General features: G+C 35.9%; 1 protein-coding gene across 7 annotated transcripts in view; it reads right to left on the bottom strand.

The window, feature by feature from the left end:
* LOC118150929 (histone demethylase UTY) overlaps nt 1–20,169 on the bottom strand; it is a 213,369-nt gene that overhangs the window by 91,814 nt on the left and 101,386 nt on the right. For all 7 annotated transcript variants that reach the window (XM_035289914.3, XM_035289917.3, XM_035289916.3 and 4 more), the window contains one exon: nt 3,589–3,682. In XM_035289914.3, the coding sequence (XP_035145805.1) occupies nt 3,589–3,682 (94 nt within the window). The remainder of the gene's footprint in view (nt 1–3,588; nt 3,683–20,169) is intronic.

Below are 20,169 nucleotides of genomic sequence, written 5' to 3'. Positions count from 1 at the left end.
TTTCCTTCACTTATGAAGCTTAGTTTGGCTAAATATGAAATTCTGGGTTGAAAGTTCTTTTCTTTAAGGACGTTGAATATTGGCCCCCACTCTGTTCTGGCTTACAGGGTTTCTGCCGAGAGATCTGCTGTGAGTCTGATGGGCTTCCCTTTGTGGATAACCCAACATTTCTCTCTGGCTGCCCCATAGCATTTTCTCCTTCATTTCAATCTTGGTGAATCTGAGAATTATGTGCCTTTGGGTTGCTCTTCTTGAGGAATATCGTTGTGGTGTTCTCTATATTTCCTGGACTAGAATATTGGCCTGGCTTGCTAGGTTGGGGACGTTTTCATGGATAATATCCTGAAGTGTATTTTCTAGCTTGGATTCATTCTCTTCAACACATTCAGGTACACCTATCAAACGTAGATTAGGTTTTCTCACATAGTCCCATATTTCTTGGAGACTTTGTCTATTCCTTTTTCCCCTTTTTCTCTAATCTTGCCTTTTATTTCATTGAGTTGATCTTTAACCTGTGATAGCCTTTCTTCTGCTTGGTCAATTTCAGCTGTTGAAACTTCTGTATGCTTCACAAAGTTCTCATGTTGTCTTTTTCAGCTCCATCAATTCACTTTTATTCCCTTCTAACTTGTCCATTCTCGTAAGCATTTTGTCAAATCTTTTTTCAAGGTTCTTAAGTTTCTTTGCATTGATTTAGAACATGTTCTTTTAGCTCACAGAAGTTTCTCATTATGCGCCTTCTGAAGCCTGATTCTGTCATTTCATTACAGTCATTCTCCGTCCAGCCTTGTTCCCTTGCTGGTGAGGAGGTGTGATCCCTTGCAGGAAGAGAGGTGTTCTGGTTTCGGGTGTTTTCATCCTTTTTGTGCTTGTTTCTTCCCATCTTTGTGGGTTTCTCCACCTATCGTCTTTGTAGTTGCTGACTTTCAGATTGGGTCTCTGAGTGGACATCCAGTTTGTTTTTTTGTTTGTTTCTTTTGAGATGGAGTTTCACTCTTGTTACCCAGGCTGGAGTGCAATGGCGCGATCTCAGCTCACCACAAACTCTGCCTCCTGGGTTCAGGTAATTCTCCTGCCTCAGCCTCCCGAGTAGCTGGGATTACAGGCATGCGCCACCATGCCCCACTAATTTTTTTTTATTTTTAGTAGAGACAGGGTTTTACCATGTTGACCAGGATGATCTCGATCTTGACCTCGTGATCCACCCGCCTCGGCCTCCCAAAGTGCTGGGATTACAGGCTCGAGCCACCACGCCTGGCCCTCCAGTTTGTTAATGATGAAGTTATTTCTGTTTGTTAGTTTTCCTTCTAACAGTCTGGCCCCTTTTTCTTTGTAGGTTACCATATAGTAGGGAATTTTGAAAACAATGTTTAACCCCATGCTTACATCCAAAGAATAAAAGCAAGGTATATAACCAACAACGATCAATTCATATTATTTTTGTTGTTTATGTGATGGAGTCTTGCTTTGTTTCCCAGGATGGAGTGCAGTGGCAAGACCTTGGCTCATTGCAATCTCTGTGTCCCAGGTTGAATAGATTCTTCTGCCACAGCCCTTTACGTAGCTGGGATTAACAGGCATGGCACACACACTATGCATGGCACTAATTTTTGCATTTCACCATATTCACCAGGCTGGTCCTGGCCTCAAGTGATCCAACCACCTCAGCCTCCCAATGTTCTGGGATGTCAGGTGTGGGCCACCACACCTGGCCCATTTATAGTCTTTTTAATAGCTGCTTTCGACTTCTGCCTAAAATATAATCCTTTATAAAATATTTTTAAAATACATTATTAATTTAATAAAATCTTAAACAACTTACAAAAGGCCTTAGACATTATTGGCATTGTTTACTTAAAATAATAATATTCTAAAAGTCATAGCATTAGATAAACAACCACAACAACACTTCTAGGTTATATGGAATAAGCAAAATATAAATAAATAAATAAAAGAAAAGTAGGTTCAAAGAGCCCTAAGAGTGTTACAGAGTGTGTGCACAGGTTCTCCTTCAATAAACAGATTATGAACCACAGCTACATAAATAATTGAAAGACTATCTAATGGGAATATATGCTTAATACTCAAGTCAAGTCAAAAGCAGTCTGTCAGCTGTGACTTAATTCAATTGCATAAAATTTGCTTTGCAGAAATATCTAAGCAAAACTATGCTTAAATGCTTTTAAAATTATGGATAAAACACTGAGATTGTAAGACAATTTATACTACCGCAAACTTGAGTAAAATTTAGGATTTTATTTGCTCAGACCAAAGTACTGAAGTACCAACAAATATTAACCCAACTAGCAAATACAATCAAGTTAGATAAGAAACAAAATTAGTTAATGAAGAGGAGCCATGCTATATCCTAAATGACAACAACATATTATTTTATATTGTTTTCAAAAACTAGATTAACTTATCTTCTACATGAGAATGTTACAGATATTTGAGAAAAAAACCCTGTAAGATGTTCTTTATAATAATTTTAGGTGGAATGTTTCCATTTATCGTACATCAATACAAGTATAAAGCAAGGTTAGTATCCACTTACTAGCTTTATGATGACCTCAATTCAATTTACTTCATAAAATGTTAAGTAGGTGGAAGACCTCCAACCTCATCCTGTGGTCAAGCAATAAGGGGATAACGTTGAGAATCCAAGAGTAGCTGCAGTAATCATGAACCTTTTTTTTTTTTTTTAAGACAAAGTCTTCCTCTGTTGTCCAGGCTGGCATATAATGCCTCCATCTCAGCTTACTGCAGCCTCCACCTCCCAGATTTAAGTGGTTCTCCTGTGTCAGCTCCCTGAGTAGCTGGTATTACAAGTGCATGACACCATCTCAGGCTAATTTTTGTATTTTTAGTAGCAGGTGGTTGGGGGAGGGTCACTATGTTTGTCAGGCTACTCAAACTCCTGACCTCAGGTGATCTGCCTACCCAGCATCCCACAGTGGCTGAGATGACAGATGTGCAGGACCATACCCAGCCAGCACTAAGCACTCTTTATATAGATGGTGAGACGTGTGCTTCCTAGCGTGTGTAAGTATATCAACTATGAAAATACACTTATAGAAGAAAACATTTATATAGTAGTCCCCCCTTACTACATTTATGCTTTCTACAGTTTCAGTCTCCTAGTGCCAAAAAATGTTTAATGGAATAGTCTCAGAAATAAGATATTTGTTAAGTTTTAAACTGCATGCCACTCTGGGTAGCAAAATGAAAATTCATACTACTGCACCTACTCCCACTCTGTGCCATGTATCCACACTGTCTACGCAACCCAGTCAGCAGTCACTTAGTAGTCGTCTTAGCTGTAAGAAAACCACAGTAAAATATAGGTTTTGGAAGTACTTGCAGCCCCCAAAGTATCATGGAGCATGTAACTCTGAGAAAACAGGGAACTACTGTAATAGAATTATTCATTTAAAATTTTACCTCAAAATAATACATGTCACATTTAATCTTAAATCATAGACTTCTAAATGAAAATGGACATCTAAGCAAAAGGGAAAAAACTGAACCTCAAAAGGAAAATCTATTCAAATTAATGTAACATATAATAAAAGTTAAGTTTTCATGTACCTAACTGTTGCAATACAGTTGCTTTTACTTGCGCAGGAAGGTTTTCTGTCTGTAAAAGTTGTTCATATGCTTCCTTTGCAGAATGATACTTCCTCTAAAGAGCAGAGGAAAAAAATATTTAGAGAAAAACAAATATTTAAATAGAAATATTCTTGATTTTAACAATATATATATAAGGCCATATTTATAGCAACTAAAATAAAAATAATAAAGTGATACGTAATAATGAGTAGTAAAAATTATAAATGTAATAAAAATAAAGAAATACAATTAAAATAGCTAGCACATGAAGATTTACAAATAATGATGATTAAGAAGTTTATAGCACCATAAAAAAGTAACAAAGTAAAAAATGCTAATATTTTAACTGAGTATATCTTTGGCCCAGGACAGCCATATTTCAGATTACACCTAAAAAAACTAACATTAAATATAACAATGTATAATTAAAATATTACAACATTAAAAAAACTATATCTGAAATGCTACAAGAAAAATTTGCAACCTCTAACATTATTTCAATAACATTCATAAAGCTACATAAGTATTCTATCAGATAATACACTATTAACCTAGAAATACTTTCAAAGAGAAGAATAATTTGTTAGATCAAGTGCCACATTCTTTACAAAGTACTGCTCTTAACAAAAAGTACATAAGCAAATCTCTGTACAAAATTAAAAATCAAAATTTAAAATATATAGTTCTTGAACATATTCTTTAGAGATATTTATAATTTTAAAGATATTACATTTCTCATAGTTATAAAGTAACAATATTTTTTATATTTAAAGTTACAGGCAATTTCTAAGTAAAACCATTTGCACACAGCTCTATCTCATAAAGTACTAATACAACTAAAACCTATTATTATTAGAGTCATAAATTTAAACTCAACTCCTCCAAATTATAAATAAATAAATACTGAATCTGAAATATATTTAGCAAAACCATGCTAAACAATGCAATAAGAAAGTGGCTGATACTCATAATCTTCAAGGTAAGAAAGGTCAGATATGAAACCCCTCTCAGGGAGGGATAGCAGGGATTGGGGGAATTGGGGAGGGATAACATTAGGGGAAGTACCTAATGTAGGTGATAGAGGGAGGAGGATAGATGTAGCAAACCATCATGGCATGTGGAGGGACGGAAGGAAGGAGGAAGGGAAGAAAAGAAAGGAGGAAGGAAGGAATCCTCAAAAAATGTCAGTGAAACACTGACAGCTTTTCCCCTAAAAAGAAGAACTACAGAAGAAACCAAAATCACACTACTACTCAACTTAGTAATGAAAGTTCTAGCATTAGCAATTAGATAAGAAAAAGAAATAAAAGGCATCCAAGTCAGAAAGGCAAATAAGCTCATTTTCCTGAGATGACATAATCTACATAAAAAATTGTTACACATACACAAAAGACACACACACACAGAGTAAAGTCAGCAAAGTTTCCAGATGCAAAATCAACAATCAAAATTAGTTGTTCTTTAGTCCCTCCTTACATGCAGTTTCACTTTCTATTGTTTTAGTTACCCAAATGCAAATGAAGTCCAAAAACATTACATTAAAAATCCAGAAATAAAACAATTTATAAGTTTTAAACCATGTGCTGCTCTGGGTAGCATCATAAAATCGTACAGCATTCATGCCACTGGCAACATAAATCATCACTTTTTCCAGTGAACCTGCACTGTATATGCATACCCATACTGTATGTGCCATGAAGTTTCTTTCTTAATAGCTAACTTGATTTATCAGTATGAAAACCATAGTATATATAGTGTCTAGTACTATTTGAATTTTCAGGTAACAAAAGAAGTCTTGGAATGAGTCTCCATCAAGTAACTTAATGGGGAATTGTGAGGGGATAGGAAATGACAGAGATTAATGTATACTAGCAATAGCAATTAACTTTTTAATTTTAATTAATTTCTAATTAAATTTGAAAAAGAACTAAAAAAACAATTCTATTAGGAGTATTAAAAAGAAAAAAAGGAAAGGAATAAATGTATCAAAGGCAAAAGATCTGTACATTGAAAACTACAAAACAATGCTAAAAAGACACAAATAAGCAAGAGACATCCTATGTTCATGAACTGAAATTCTTGATATTTTCTCAATGACGGCACTTTCCAAAGTAGTTTACATATGTTAAACAATCAATCCCTATGCAAATTGCATAGTGATTTGCAAAACCAGAAAAACTCATTCGAAAACTCATATTGCAAAAGGCCATAAAAAGCCAAATAACTTGGAAAAATTGAAGAATTTGCACATTCAACATTCAAATGGACCATAAAATGACAAGTAAATGAAACAATATGGTATTGGCATAACAACAGAAGAGAGCTCAGAAATAAATTACCTGCACAAATGGCTAACTGATTTTCACCAGAGGTGCCAAAACAAGTTAATTAAAAATACTGTTTTCAACAAGCAGTGATAGAAAATTTCAATATCCACATTGAAAATAATGAAATTGGGTCCTTTTACACTATACATAAAGAATTAACTGAAAATGAATAAAAAGCCCTTAACGTAAGACCTGAATTATAAAACTCTTTTAAAAAACTGCATTATGTCTTCACATCTTGGAGTTGACAGTGATTTTTTAAACATGACAATGGTAACATAGGTAACAAAAAGAAAAACAGGATGTTTTCAAAATTAAAACTTCTGTGCATCAAAAGACACCATCAAACTAGTGAAAACCCCAAAGTGGGAGAAAATATATTCAAATCATGTATCTGGCAAAAAGATTAATGTTCACAATATATGATGAACTCCTATTATTTGACAACAAAACTCCTCACAACCAATTTGAAAAAGGTCAAAGGACTTGAATAGACATTTTTCAAAAAGCTATCCATGTTGCCAATAAGCACATGAAAGGATGCTCAAAACCATTAGTCACTAGGGTAATCTAAATCAAACACTAATGAAACATTACTTCACAATCACCAAGATGAAGAACATGGAAAAATCTGAACCCCTGTATATGGTGCAACTATTGTGCAAAATAGCTTGGTGATTCCTTAAAATTTACTAAACAAAATTATCATATTTCTCACCAATTCCTCTAGATATATAGCTAAATGAAAACAAAGACTCAAATAAATACTTGTACACTTCTGTGTACAAGCAGTATTATTCTGTAACATTACTGTAATTTTTCTGTAATACTGTAGATGGCAGTACAATTCACAATTGTCAAATATCAAAATAATTCAGCTGTTCATCTACAGATAAATGGATAAGCGAAAATATAAATATGAATAAGTATAATAAAATATTATTCAGGCACAAAAATACATAAGTTCTGAAAATGTGAATGACCCTTGAAGACTCAAAACTAAGTAAAATAAAAGAGACACAAAAAGACAAATAGTGTACGATCCATATGTGCCAGGTATCCTCACATAGACAAATGCAAAGATAGAAACCAAAGGATACCTTGGGCAGAAGTCAGAAAAAAATGAGGACTTAGTAACTACAGGTTTTGTATTTTAAATGATAAAAAAGCTATGGAAACAAACAGTGGCAATGGTTACACAATACTGTCAATGTTATTTAATGTTACTAAATGAAACACTTAAAAGCACATAAAACATGCCTCAGGTGGGTGAGGTGAGAACTGATTTAGGCCAAGATCCATCTTTCAAAAAAAAAAGGAAGATAAAAATAGTAAATGTCATGGGATGTTTCTCTAGTTAGAAAACAAAGAAAGAAACAAAAAATACAGTTAGTACAGTATGTTGCCTTAGGAAAAGGTTTACATATAAACCTATACATATCTATTTATCAGCAAAACTGGTCTCAAAGTCCTCCAGGCCTCAAACAATCCTCTTTCATCAGCCTTTCAAAGCATATTTTATTGTTTTCAAGTGTACCACTGAAGTACTTTCACTGTCTTGTGTAACCACCATCACTATTTCTAAAACCTTTTGGAAAATAAAGTGATGATGGCTACACCCTGAAATAGAAAAATGTTACTTTATTAACTCCACATTCTCTATTGACTTCAGCCCCGGCAAGCTTTATTTCAGATCGTTAAATATGTCTATTCTAGATATCTCATACAGGTAGATCACAGTATTTGCCCTTTTCTGTCTGGTTTACTTCACTTAGCCTTTAAAACAAAACAAAATAATATAAAATACAGTGTTATATACTCAATACCCTAAAATTCTGAAATTCTGAAGATTTTTAGGGAAATTAGTATGTGAAAGTGTTCTACTTAAGCAAAGCAAAGCAGTTTGGGAGCTATGATGAAGGAAATAGTAGGACTTTTGTTTTCAGCATTTTATATATATTTTAAGCCACATAAATTTATCCACTGAAAATACTAAAATAAAGAATAACCATACACATTTAAAAAACATCTTCATCCAAATGACATTGTGTCCCCCACTGAGTTAACAGAACTTAAGACTCATCTTGAGCACTAATCCTAGAAACAGATATTTCTCCAAGGAGCATTAGTTCCTTTTACTAGATAACAGTGTTAGTAACAAAGTTCTGGGCACTAGGTGTGCTTGCTAATACTGTAGCATCACTGTTGCAGTTCATCTTGGCTGAGAGAGTAAGAATATATACACATATGCATATTATAGTTAATTTATATATAGACACATATCTACAAATATATTTACAGATAAGCTTAAATATATTTACATATAAGCTATCTATATAAAAATACCTTAATCAAAACATGAGTTCATATTGGTTGTCACCAGCAATAATCCATTTCCCATAGTTCATCCTAGCATCCCCCAATGGTTGATTTGTAGACTCCTACCACAACATGGAATAAAACTGCTGCCAGTACGACTCATTTTCTTACTTGCAGAATTTATCATTTTCCTATTTCATTTTCTCATTTCTTTTCTCCTCTTCTAGTGTTTTTATTATTTTCTATTTCTTATTTGTAGGATCCCTGTATGTTACAATTTTTTAATTCTAAATTTTATGCCGTTAACAATCACCTTCCCCACTAACAGCACAATTCTTAGACACAAATTGTTTTCTTATTTTCTTTAAATGTAATTTCATTTCCAAAGATGAGTAGATTTCTATTACCCTCTTCCAAGAGATCATGTGATATATTTGTAACAAAATTTATTTAGATACAGTATATGTTCCAAAATTTCTCACAGTTTTCTGGGTTTTTTGGTTTTTTTTAATACATTTAAGTTTCATTCTTCAGGCTCTAAAGTTAAATGCCTGTTGTATTAATAAGTAAGCTAATGTATCCAAGATACTGTCATATATCTAACAATACAGCAGTATGCAAAATGATTTGATGATTCTAATACAGTTTGGGGGCTTCATCTAATAATGAACCCTTTTCTTCTCAACTCTCTAAAAACATCTAATCTCATTACTCTACCTACAGTTTTTAGTTTTACAAAATGCCTTTACCAAATATGGAGTCTCTTGTAGTGGCTTCTTTTATTTATCACTGTGTATTTAATATTCATATTTGTTGGTAGGTGAATGCAGCTCATTCCTTTGAAATGTGTAATGATATTAAATAGTATGTATTAGGTATTAGCAGAGTTTTACAAGCTCACCTAGTGAAATATATCTTGGTAGTTTCTAGTATACAGGAGTTAAAAATGAAATTACTATATACACTAATAAATAGATTTTTAAAGAAAACAGACTTTCAAGTCATTTTGGAACATGTGTAGGAGGACTTGAATATGTAAAGTCTGTATTTAGTATTATAACTTTCTTTCAAAATGGCTGTTCCAATTAGCATTAACAAAACAAATGGATACTTGCCAGACATAATACTGTTAGGCTCTTAAAATTTTAGACTATTTTTTGGGGGGTTGGAGTCTGGCTCTGTCACTAGACTAGAGTGCAATGATGCCACATCTTGGTTCACTGCAACCTTTGCCTCCCAGGTTCAAGTGATACTCCTGCTTCAGCCTATGGAGTAGCTGGGACTATAGGCATGCATGTTGATTTTCAAATTAGTAGAGACAGAGTTTCACCATGTTGGCCAGGATGGTCTTGATTTCTTGACCTTGTGGTCCACCCGACTTGGCCTCCCAAAGTGCTAAGATTACAGGAGTAAGCCACTGTATGCTCAGCCTACACTTTAATAGATGTATAGCTAATAGTACTAACTCATTTTTTATTTTAATGTGCATTTCCGTAGTAACATCTTTTCATGTTTAGGTGCAATCTGAGTATCTTTTTCAATGTGTTTTTCTTCATCTATTTACACCATTTTAAATATTTTGTTATTATTACTAGCATTGGGTTTTACAAGTTATTTGTAACATTGTATAAAACCCTTTATTCAACATGTGAGTTCTAAATATTTTCTCCCAGCTATAGCTCATCTTTTCAATTTCTGAACAGTATGTTCCTGAGAGCAAAATATTTTAATGCTAATTAACAAATATAAGTTTTTTTTTCACAAGGATGGTATACAGTGTTACATCTAAACATAAACAAGGTCATACGTATTTCTCCTAAAAGTTATATGCTTTGCAATTTTAAATTTACACCTGTGATTCATTCTGAATTCCTTTGTACATACAGTCTGAGATAAAGATCTATATTTTTTCTGCATAAATGTCCATAAATGGTAATGTTCATACCAATTTTTGGAAGCACAAACAATCCTATCACAACTGTATTACCAGACAACACTGTCAAAATAAGTTGACTAAACAAGCTCTGGGAGTCACCTGAGATAGAACCGAAAGACAATTTAGAAAACCAGAAATAGATATGTAAATTAGTTAAGCAATCTAGGTCTAGACCAATGTAGCAACAGTATTATCATTTCCCACCTTAAAAGAATAGCATGACCAGGCTCATTCTTAACACTGAAAATACAAAACAGTAGAGCACTTCAAGTATAAGAAGAACCTAGTGGATCCCTTTAATAAATGACACACTCAAAAGTACTTTTCTGAGTGTGTATTCATCCTCATAATGCTGAGACTACCCTCCCCCATACAAAGAAGTACCAGTCAGTTTGACTATGGAAAGCATCACCTTTCTGTGAAACAGCATCATTTGAGTGGGAACCTGAGGAACCCTCAGTAATAAGCGGAGGGATAACGGATAACCACCAATCTCCTTCAAAGGAATTTCCTTTAGAATCACAGTCTAAAAGAGTACAGGCAGAATCTGCATCACAAAAATGCTTCAAGAGTCACTTGAAAGTCCTTAAACAAATGAAAATGATAAAAATCTCAATGAAAAATATGTTTAAAGTGAAAGAAATTGAAATATAAAATTTAAAAATTCTATAGCAAAACTCACTGAACAGCTCAGTAGCACAGCAGAAACAAAAAGAGAACAGAATCTTCAGTTACAATGAACTTGAGGACCTGGCAACAGAATTTATATTTGTACAACAAATAACACCAGATTAAATATAAAAAAGAGCATCTATGGAACAATAATGAAATATCAAGCATTTATAACATAAGTATCCATGAATACGAAGAATACAAATAAAACGTGACAAAAAACAGTAATCCGCAAAATTATGGCTAAATGTCACAAATTGAGGACAGAAATAAACATATTCAAAAGGCTGAGCAAGCCGGGCATGGTGGCTCACACCTGTAATATCAGCACTTTAAGAAGCCAAGGTGGGTAGATCAACTAAGGTCAGGAGTTTAGACCAGACGGCCAACATGATGTAACCCCACCTCTATTAAAAATACAAAATAAGCTAGGCATGATGGCCATGTGCTTGTAATCTCAGCTAGCTGGCAGCCTGAGGCAGGAGAACTGGTGAAACCTGGGAGACGAAGGTTGCAGTAAGCCAAGATCGTGCCACTGCACTCCAGTCTAGGCAACAAGAGCAACACTTTGTCTCAAAAAAATAAAAGAAAAAAAAAAGAAAAGCTGATCAAAGCTCAATGGGATAAACCACCCCAAAAATCCATGACAAATATAAATTTCTTATCATAAACTCAAGAGGAGTATATTAATCAACTACTGAAAGAAAAGGTGTTTCAACATAAATAATATTTGGCAAAAAATGCAGGTCAGGAATGAAGAAAAATAAAGATATTCTCAGATAAAGTAATGTGTTGGTAGCCAACCTATCATAAAAAAAGTATAATGGAAATCAGAATTCTTCAGAAAGAAATTATTAAAGGAAACTTAGAGAATCAGAAAGAATAAAAAAATAAGAAAAAGAGCAGACATATGGGTACCCAAAATAAGATTTCAACGTAAGTTTAAAAAACCATGTTTATTTATCTTTTTAAAAGTATCCAATATAACATAAAAGTATTTTTAAAGTGAGGAAAGTAAAAAGGGAAGTAAATTGATACAGGGCATGTCCAAATTTCAACTGAGGTAGCAAAATGATGAAATTAGAAGTTACATCTATATATTCTAAATAATCAAATAAAGGAAAGAAAAATATATAGATATATTCAAACATCCAACCAATATGTCAATATAAAATTTTAAAAAATAATCACATAATCTCAAACATGTCAATAATTATCAATGTAGGATGTAAACACAGCCATGGGTTTAAAAAAAAAAAAATCACACTACATGCCACTTACAAACTATGAACTTCAAACTTAACACACACAGACTGAATGTATGAGAACAGAAAAACAGCAAATAACATAATAATTTTTTGGCTGGGTGTGGTGGCTCCCCCTTGTAATCCCAGTACTTTGAAAACCCAAGGAAGACAAGTTACTTGAGGTCAGGAGTTTGAGATCTGCCTGGCCAACATGGCAAAACCCTTTCTCTATGAAAAATAGAAAAATTAGCTGCATGCAGGAACACACACGCCTTAGTCACAACTGCTTGTGAGGCTGAGGCAGGACAATGACTTGAACCACAGTGAGCTGAGACTGTGCATTGCACTTCAGCCTGGGTAACAGGGCAGATTCCGTCTCAAAAAAAAAATTTTTTTTTTCAAGCAAGTCTCATTTCTCAGCTTCCCGAGAAGTTGCGACTACAGATGTGTGTCAGCAGCTCTAGCTAATTTTGTATAAAAAAACGGGGTTTGGCCATGCTTGACCTCCTGGACTCAAGTAATCTGCACACCTGTACTCCCATAATTGCTGGGATTACAGGCATGAGCCACCCTGCCTGGCCTTAATATTAATAATTTTAAAGACAAAAATGTGGCTGGGCGCAGTGGCTCGCACCTATAATCCCAGCACTTTGGGAGGTTGAGGCAGGAGAATCACCTGAAGTCAGGGGTTCAAAACCAGCTAGCCACTATGGTCTAGTAGACCATATTGGTCAGGTTTCTCTTTTAGTAGAGAAACCCTGTCTCCACTAAAAATACAAAAATTAGCAGGGCACTGTGGCAGGTGCCTGTAATTCCAGCTACTTGAGAGACTGAGGCACACTAGTACCGTGAACCTGGGAGGCAGAGGTTGCAGGGTATCAAGATAACGCGTCTGCACTCCAGCCTGGGTGAGAGAGAACACATTTCAAAAAAAACACAACCAAAAATGCAGGACTGGAGTGACAGCAGAGAAAATGGTAGAGTAGGCAACTCCAAGAGCTCATCCATCCATAAAACATTAAAAAAAAAAAAGAAATGAGGAAAGGGGACAACTTCCACCAAGATGGCTTAATAGCAATAGTTCCAGTTTGTAGTTCCAGCAAGAATACAACTGAGGTACCAGGTTCATCTCAATGGGACTGATTACAAACAGCCAAAGGTAGGTAACCCAAAGCAAGGTAGGACATTGCCTCACCCAGATCTACACTCCAAAGACCAGAAGATTCCCTCTGGCACCAACTATGCCAGCATCCCAAATTTCCAGCACAAGACTGGGTGCCGTTTTAGTTGAGTGTTGCCTAGAACACCAGTGGGATAGAACTGCTCATTCCCCTGAAAAACAGGGCTGAAACCAGGGAGACAAGTGAGCTAGCCTAGTGGGTGCCACTCCCATGAAGACCTGTCAGCTAAGATTCACTGACTTGAAATTCTTGTAGACAGCAAAGCAGTCTTGAGCTCGACCTGGGACTTTCGAGCATGGAGGTGGGGGTTGAGGAGATCAGAAGCCATTCCTGAGGCTCCCATAGGCAGTTTCAAAATCGCTTGTGTAAACAAGCCTCATGGAAATTTACACAGCAACTGGGTGCAGCCCAGCACAGCAGTTCAGCAAGGCCTCTGCAGGCACACTGTCAAGTAGATTTTCTTCTTGCTGGGCAAGACATCTCTGAAAAATAAAAAGAAGGGAAAAAAAACCAGCAGCCTGTCAGGGACTTAGAAAGCCCCCACCTTCCTGGGACAGAGAACCTAGGAAAGGGATCAGTTGTGGGATCTGCTTTTAGCAGACATACATGCCACTGCTCCACAGCCCTGAAGAGAGCAGAGAATCCCCCACAACAGTGCTTGACCTCTGTTAAGTGGCAGGCTGCGTCCTCAAGTGGCTCCCTAATCCTCTTATATACTAACTGGGAGTCAAAAGCTCTGGCTGACATCAGGTAGGTGCCCTTTTGCAACAAAGCAACCAGAGGAAGGAGCAGGCAGCAATCTTTGCTGTTCTGCATCCCCTCTAAGTAATTTCCAGGCAACCAGGGTCTGGAGTAGACCTCCAGCAAACTCTAGCACACCTGCAGCAGAGGGGCCTGACTGTTAGGAAGAAAAATAACAAACAAAAAGAAATAGCTTCAACATCAACAGAATGAGTGTCCACTCCGAAACCCCATGTAGAAGTCAACAACTTCAAAGACCAAAGGTAGGTAAATCCACGAAGATGAGAAGGAACCAGCACAAAAAGACTGAAATTTCCAAAATCCAGAACACCCCTTATCCTCCAAGAAATCACAACCCCTTACCAGCAAGGGAACAAAACTGAATGGAAAATGAGTTTGACAAATTCACAGAAGCAGGCTTCAGAAGGTGAGTATAAACTTCTCCAAGATAAAGGAGCATTTTCTAAGCCCATACAAAGAAACTAGATCCTTGACCAAAGGTTAGATGAAATGCTAACTACAGTAACCAGCATAGAGAAGAACAAAAACGACTTGATGGAGCTGAAAAATACAGCACAAGAACTTTGTGAAGCAAACACAAGTTTCCATAGCCAAATCAATCATGCAGAAGAAAGGATATCCAGAAATTGAAGATCAACTCAATGAAATAAAGCAAGAAGGCAAGATTAGAGAAAAAAGAGCGAAGAGAAATGAACAAAGCCTCCAAGAAATAAGGGGTTATGTGAAAAGAAAATCTACATTTGATTGGTTTATCTGAAAGTGATGGGGAGAATGAAACCAAGCTGGAAAACACTCTTCAGGATATTATTCAGAGAACTTCCCCAACCTAGAAAGGCAGGCCAATATTCAAATACAGGAAATGCGGAACACACAGGACAAAGGTATTTCTCAAGAAGAGCAATGCCAAGGCACATGATTGTCAATATACCAGGACTGAAATAAAGGAAAAAAAGCAAAGGGCAGCCAGAGAGAAAAGTTGGGTTACCCAGAAAGGGAAGCCCATTGGACTCACAGATGATGTCTCGGCAAAAACGGTAGAAGCCAGGGACCAATACTCAACATCCTAAAAGAAAAGAATTTTCAACCCAGGATTTCATTTCCAGCCTAACTAAATTCAAGAGAAGGAGAAATAAAATTCTTTATGGATGAGCAACTGCCAAGAGATTTAGCCACTATAAGGCCTGCCCTACAAGACCTCCTGAAAGAAGCACTAAACATGGAAAGTAACAACCAGTACCAGCCACTGCAAAAACATACCAAACTGTAAAGACCATCAACAAAATGAACAAACCACATTGAAATACAACAGCTAGCAACAAAATGGCAGGATCAAATAAACACATAAATTTTTTTTTTTTTTTTTTTGAGACAGAGTTTTGTTCTTGTTACCCAGGCTGGAGTGCAATGGCACGATCTCAGCTCACCGCAACCTCCGCCTCCTGGGTTCAGGCAATTCTCCTGCCTCAGCCTCCTGAGTAGCTGGGATTACAGGCACGCGCCACCACGCCCAGCTAAATTTTTGTATTTTTAGTAGAGACGGGGTTTCACCATGTTGACCAGGATGGTCTCGATCTCTTGACCTCGTGATCCACCCGCCTCAGCCTCCCAAAGTGCTGGGATTACAGGCGTGAGCCACCGCGCCCAGCACACATAAAAATATTAACCTTAAAATGTAGATGGACTAAATGCCCCAATCCAGACACAGACTGGCAAACTGGATAAAAACTCAAGACCCATTGGTATGCAGTATTCAGGAAACCCATATCACGTACAAAGACACATAGGCTCAAAATAAAGTGATGGAGAAAGACCAAGCAAAGGGAGAGGGAAAAAAAGCAGGGCTTATAATCCTAGTGCCTGATAAAAGACTTTAAACCAATAAAGATCAAGAGAAAAAAGGGCATTACATAATGGTAAAGGGATCAATGCAACAAGAGCTAACTATCCTAAACATATATGCACCCAATAAAGGAGCCCTCAGATATATAAACAAGTTCTTAACTATCTATAAAGAGAGTGAGACTCCCATATAATAATAGTGGGATACTTTAACACCTCACTCTTAATATCTAAACAGATCAAAGAGACAGAAAATTAACAAGGAATCCAGGACTTGAACTCAGATATGGAGTAAGCAGAACTAATAGACATCTACAGAACTCTCAATCCCAAAACCATAGAATATACATTCTTCTCAGCACCATGTTGCACCTGTTCTAAAACTGACCACATAATTGGAAGTAAAACAGTCTTCAGCAAATGTAAAAGAAGGGAAATCATAACTAACAGTCTCTCGGACCACAGTGCAATCAAATTAGAACTCAGGATTAAGAAATTCACTCAAAACTGCACAACTACAAACTAAATAACTACAAACTGCAAACTAAATAACCTGTTCATGAATGACTAATGGATAAATAATGAAATGAAGGCAGGAATAGAGATGTTCTTCAAAACAAATAGGAATGAAACACAACATACCAGAATTCTCTGGGACATATTTAAAGCAACGTGTAGAGGGAAATTTTTAGCACCAAATGTCCACCAGAGAAGCAAGGAAAGATATATCGACATGTTAATGTCCAATTAAAGAACTAAAGCAGCAAGATCAAACAAATTCAAAAGCTAGCAGAAGGCATGAAATAAATATCTAAGATCAAAGTAGAACTGAAAGAGACAGAGACATTGAAAACCGTTCAAAAAAGTCAATAAATCCATGTGTTGGTTTTTTGAAAAGATCAACAAAATAGAAAGACCACTAGCCAGACTAATAAAAAAGAAAGGAGAGAAGAATTGAATAGATACAATAAAAAGTGATAAAGGGGATATCACCAGTGAACCCACAGAAATACAAACTATTATCAGAGGTTACTACAAACACTGCTGTGCAAATAAGGGAGTAAATCTAGAAGAATAAATCCTCCCAAGACTAATCAAGGAAGAAGCTGAATTCCTGAATAGACTACTTAGTAAAAAGGTCTGAAGCTGAGGCGGCAATTAATAGCCTAAAAACCAAAAAAAGTCCAGGACAAGATGGATTCACAGCTGAACTGTACCAGAGGTACAACTAAGAGCTGGTACCATTCCTTCTGAAACTATTCCAAGCAATACAAAAGGAGGGAATCCTCCCTAACACATTTTCTGAGACCAACATCATCCTGATACCAAAACCTGGCAAAGATACAACTAATAAAATAAAAATTTCAGGTCAATATCCATGATAGACATTGATGCAAAAATCTTCAATAAAATACTGGCAAACTGAATCCAACAGCACATCAAAGAGCTTATCCATCACAATCAAGTCGGCTTCATCCTAGAAATGCAAGGTTGGTTCAACATCAGCAAATCTATAAACGTAATACATCACATAAACAGAACCAAAGACAAAAACCACATTATCATCTCAATAGATGCAGAGAAGGCCTTCAACAAAATTCAACAGTCCTTTATGCTAAAAACTCTCAATAAACTAAGTATCGATGGGTTGTATCTCAAAATAAGAGCCATTTATGACAAACCCACAGCCAATATCATACTGAATGGGAAAAATACCAGAAGCATTCCCTTTGAAAACTGGCATAAGACAAGGATGCCCTCTCTCACCACTCCTATTCAACATAATATTGGAAGTTTTTGCTAGGGCCCTCAAGCAAGAGAAAGAAATAAACCATATTTGAATAGGAAGAGAGGAAGTAAAATTGTTCCTGTTTGCAGATGACATGATTGTACATTTAGGAAACCCCTTCATCTCAGTCCAAAATCTCCTTAAGCTGATAAAAGCAACTTCAGCAAAGTCTCAGAATACAAAATCAATGTGCAAACTCGCAAGTATTCCTATGCACCAATATGAGACAAACAGAGAGCCAAATCATGAGAAGCTTCCATTCACAATTGCCACAAAGGGAATCAAATACCTAGGCATACAATTCACAAGTGATGTGAAGGACCTCTTCAAGGAGAACTGCAAATCACTGCTCAAGGAAATGAGAGAGGACATAAACAGAAGGAAAAACATTCCATGCTAATGGTTATGAAGAATCAATATTGTGAAAATGGCCATAGTGCCAACATAATTTACAGATTCCATGTTATTGCCATCAAGCTACCAATGACTCTCTTCATAGAATTGGAAAAAAACACCTTAAACTTCCTATGGAAGCAAAAGAAGAGCCCACAGACCTAAGACAATTCTATGCAAACAGAAACAAAAAAACAAAGCTGGTGGCATCATTCTACCTGACTTCAAACTATATGACTAGGCTACTATAATCAAAACACAGCAGGTTGCTGCTATTAAAACTGACATATAGACCAGCTGAACAGAACAGAGGCCTGAGAAAGAATGCCCCACAACTAAAACCATCTGATCTTTGACAATAATAAATGTTGTTGGGAAAACTGGCTAGCCATATGCAGAAAGCTGAAACTGGATGCCTTCCTTACATGTTACACAAAAAACTAACTCTAGGTGGATTAAAGATTTAAACATGAGACCTAACACCATAAAAACTCTACAAGAAAACCTAGGCAATACAATTCAGGACATAGGCATGGGCAAAACACCAAAAGCAACCAGCAACAAAAGCCAAAATAGACAGATGGAATTTAATTAAACTTAAGAGCTTCTGCACAGCAAAAGAAACTATCAATAGAGTGAACTGGCAACCAACAGAATGGGAAAAAAAATTTGCCATCTACCCATAGACAAATGGCTACTATCTAGAATCTACAAAGAACTTAAACAAATTTACAAGAAAAAAAAACATCAAAAAATGGGCCGGGAATATGAACAGACATTTTTCAAAAGAAGACATTTATGCAGCCAACAAACAAATGAAAAAAAGCTCATCATCACCAGTCATTAGAGAAATGCAAATTAAAACCACATGCCAATTAGAATGGTGATCATTAAAAAATCCAGAGACAACAGATGCTGGAGAGGATGTGGAGAAATAAGAACACTTTTACACTGTTGATGGGAGTATAAATTAGTTCAGCCATTGTGGAAGACAGTGTGGCATTCCTCAAAGATCTAGAAATAAAAATACAATTTGACCCAGCAATCCCTTTACTGGGTACATACCCAAAAGATTATAAATCATTCTATTATAAAGACACACACACACGCACACAAACACACACACGTATGTTTATTGTGGCACTGTTCAAAATATCAAAGACCTAGAACCAACCCAAATTGTCCATCAAATACAGACTGGACAAGGAAAATGTGGCACATATACACCATGGAATACTATGCAACCATAAAAAAGGATGATTTCATGTCCTTTGCAGGGACATGGATGAAACTGGAAACCATCATTCTCAGCTAACTGACATAAGAACAGAAAACCACACATCACATGTTCTCACTCAAAAGTGTGTGTTGAACAATGAGTGCAGATGGACAGAGGGAGGGGAACATCACAGGGTAGGTCTGGGGGTTGCGGGGATTGGGGAGGGATAGCCTCAGGAGAAATACCTCATGTAGATGATGGGGCAATGGATTCAGCAAACCATCACCGTGGCACATGTGTATCTATGTAACAAACCTGTATGATCTGCACATATATCCCAGAACTTAAAGAAGATATTAAATAAATTAAAAAAAAAAAAAAGAAATAGGATACTTATTTCCTACATCATTTCTTCAATGATCACAAAAATTGATGTGTGATTATAAGACCTAATATAAACTACATATTCTAACATCTTGAGACATTTTAATTTTTAATAAATTTCAAACTTTAAAAAAGCAAATAACATTATATCATAAGTAGGTGAAAAAAGAAAATATTTTTATATTTATTTGAAAAATTTGGGAGATTTCTTATTAATGATTATTAAATTTAAAGGAATTTTCAACATTTTTTTTTAAGCAAGCAAAACTGTCCAAAACATCAAGGATTTAAAGTAGTCATAACATTGCACTAAGAGTGGAGCTTGACAGGAAAAGCTAGAAGACAGATTCTTTGGGAAATTAGAATATCCCAATATGCCAATGAGTATGGGACACCATACTCATATTCAGAAAAAGATTCACATTTGCTCAATAAAAACCTAAGATGAAGGCTGTAATATTTAACCTTCACCTGATTTGTCTTCTATTACTC

The sequence above is a fragment of the Callithrix jacchus genome, chromosome Y (genome assembly GCF_049354715.1).
Source record: "Callithrix jacchus isolate 240 chromosome Y, calJac240_pri, whole genome shotgun sequence".
NCBI classification, from domain to species: Eukaryota; Metazoa; Chordata; class Mammalia; order Primates; family Cebidae; genus Callithrix; species Callithrix jacchus.
The sequence above is the reverse complement of the archived record's forward strand: the minus strand, read 5'-3'. Positions and strand labels throughout refer to the sequence as shown.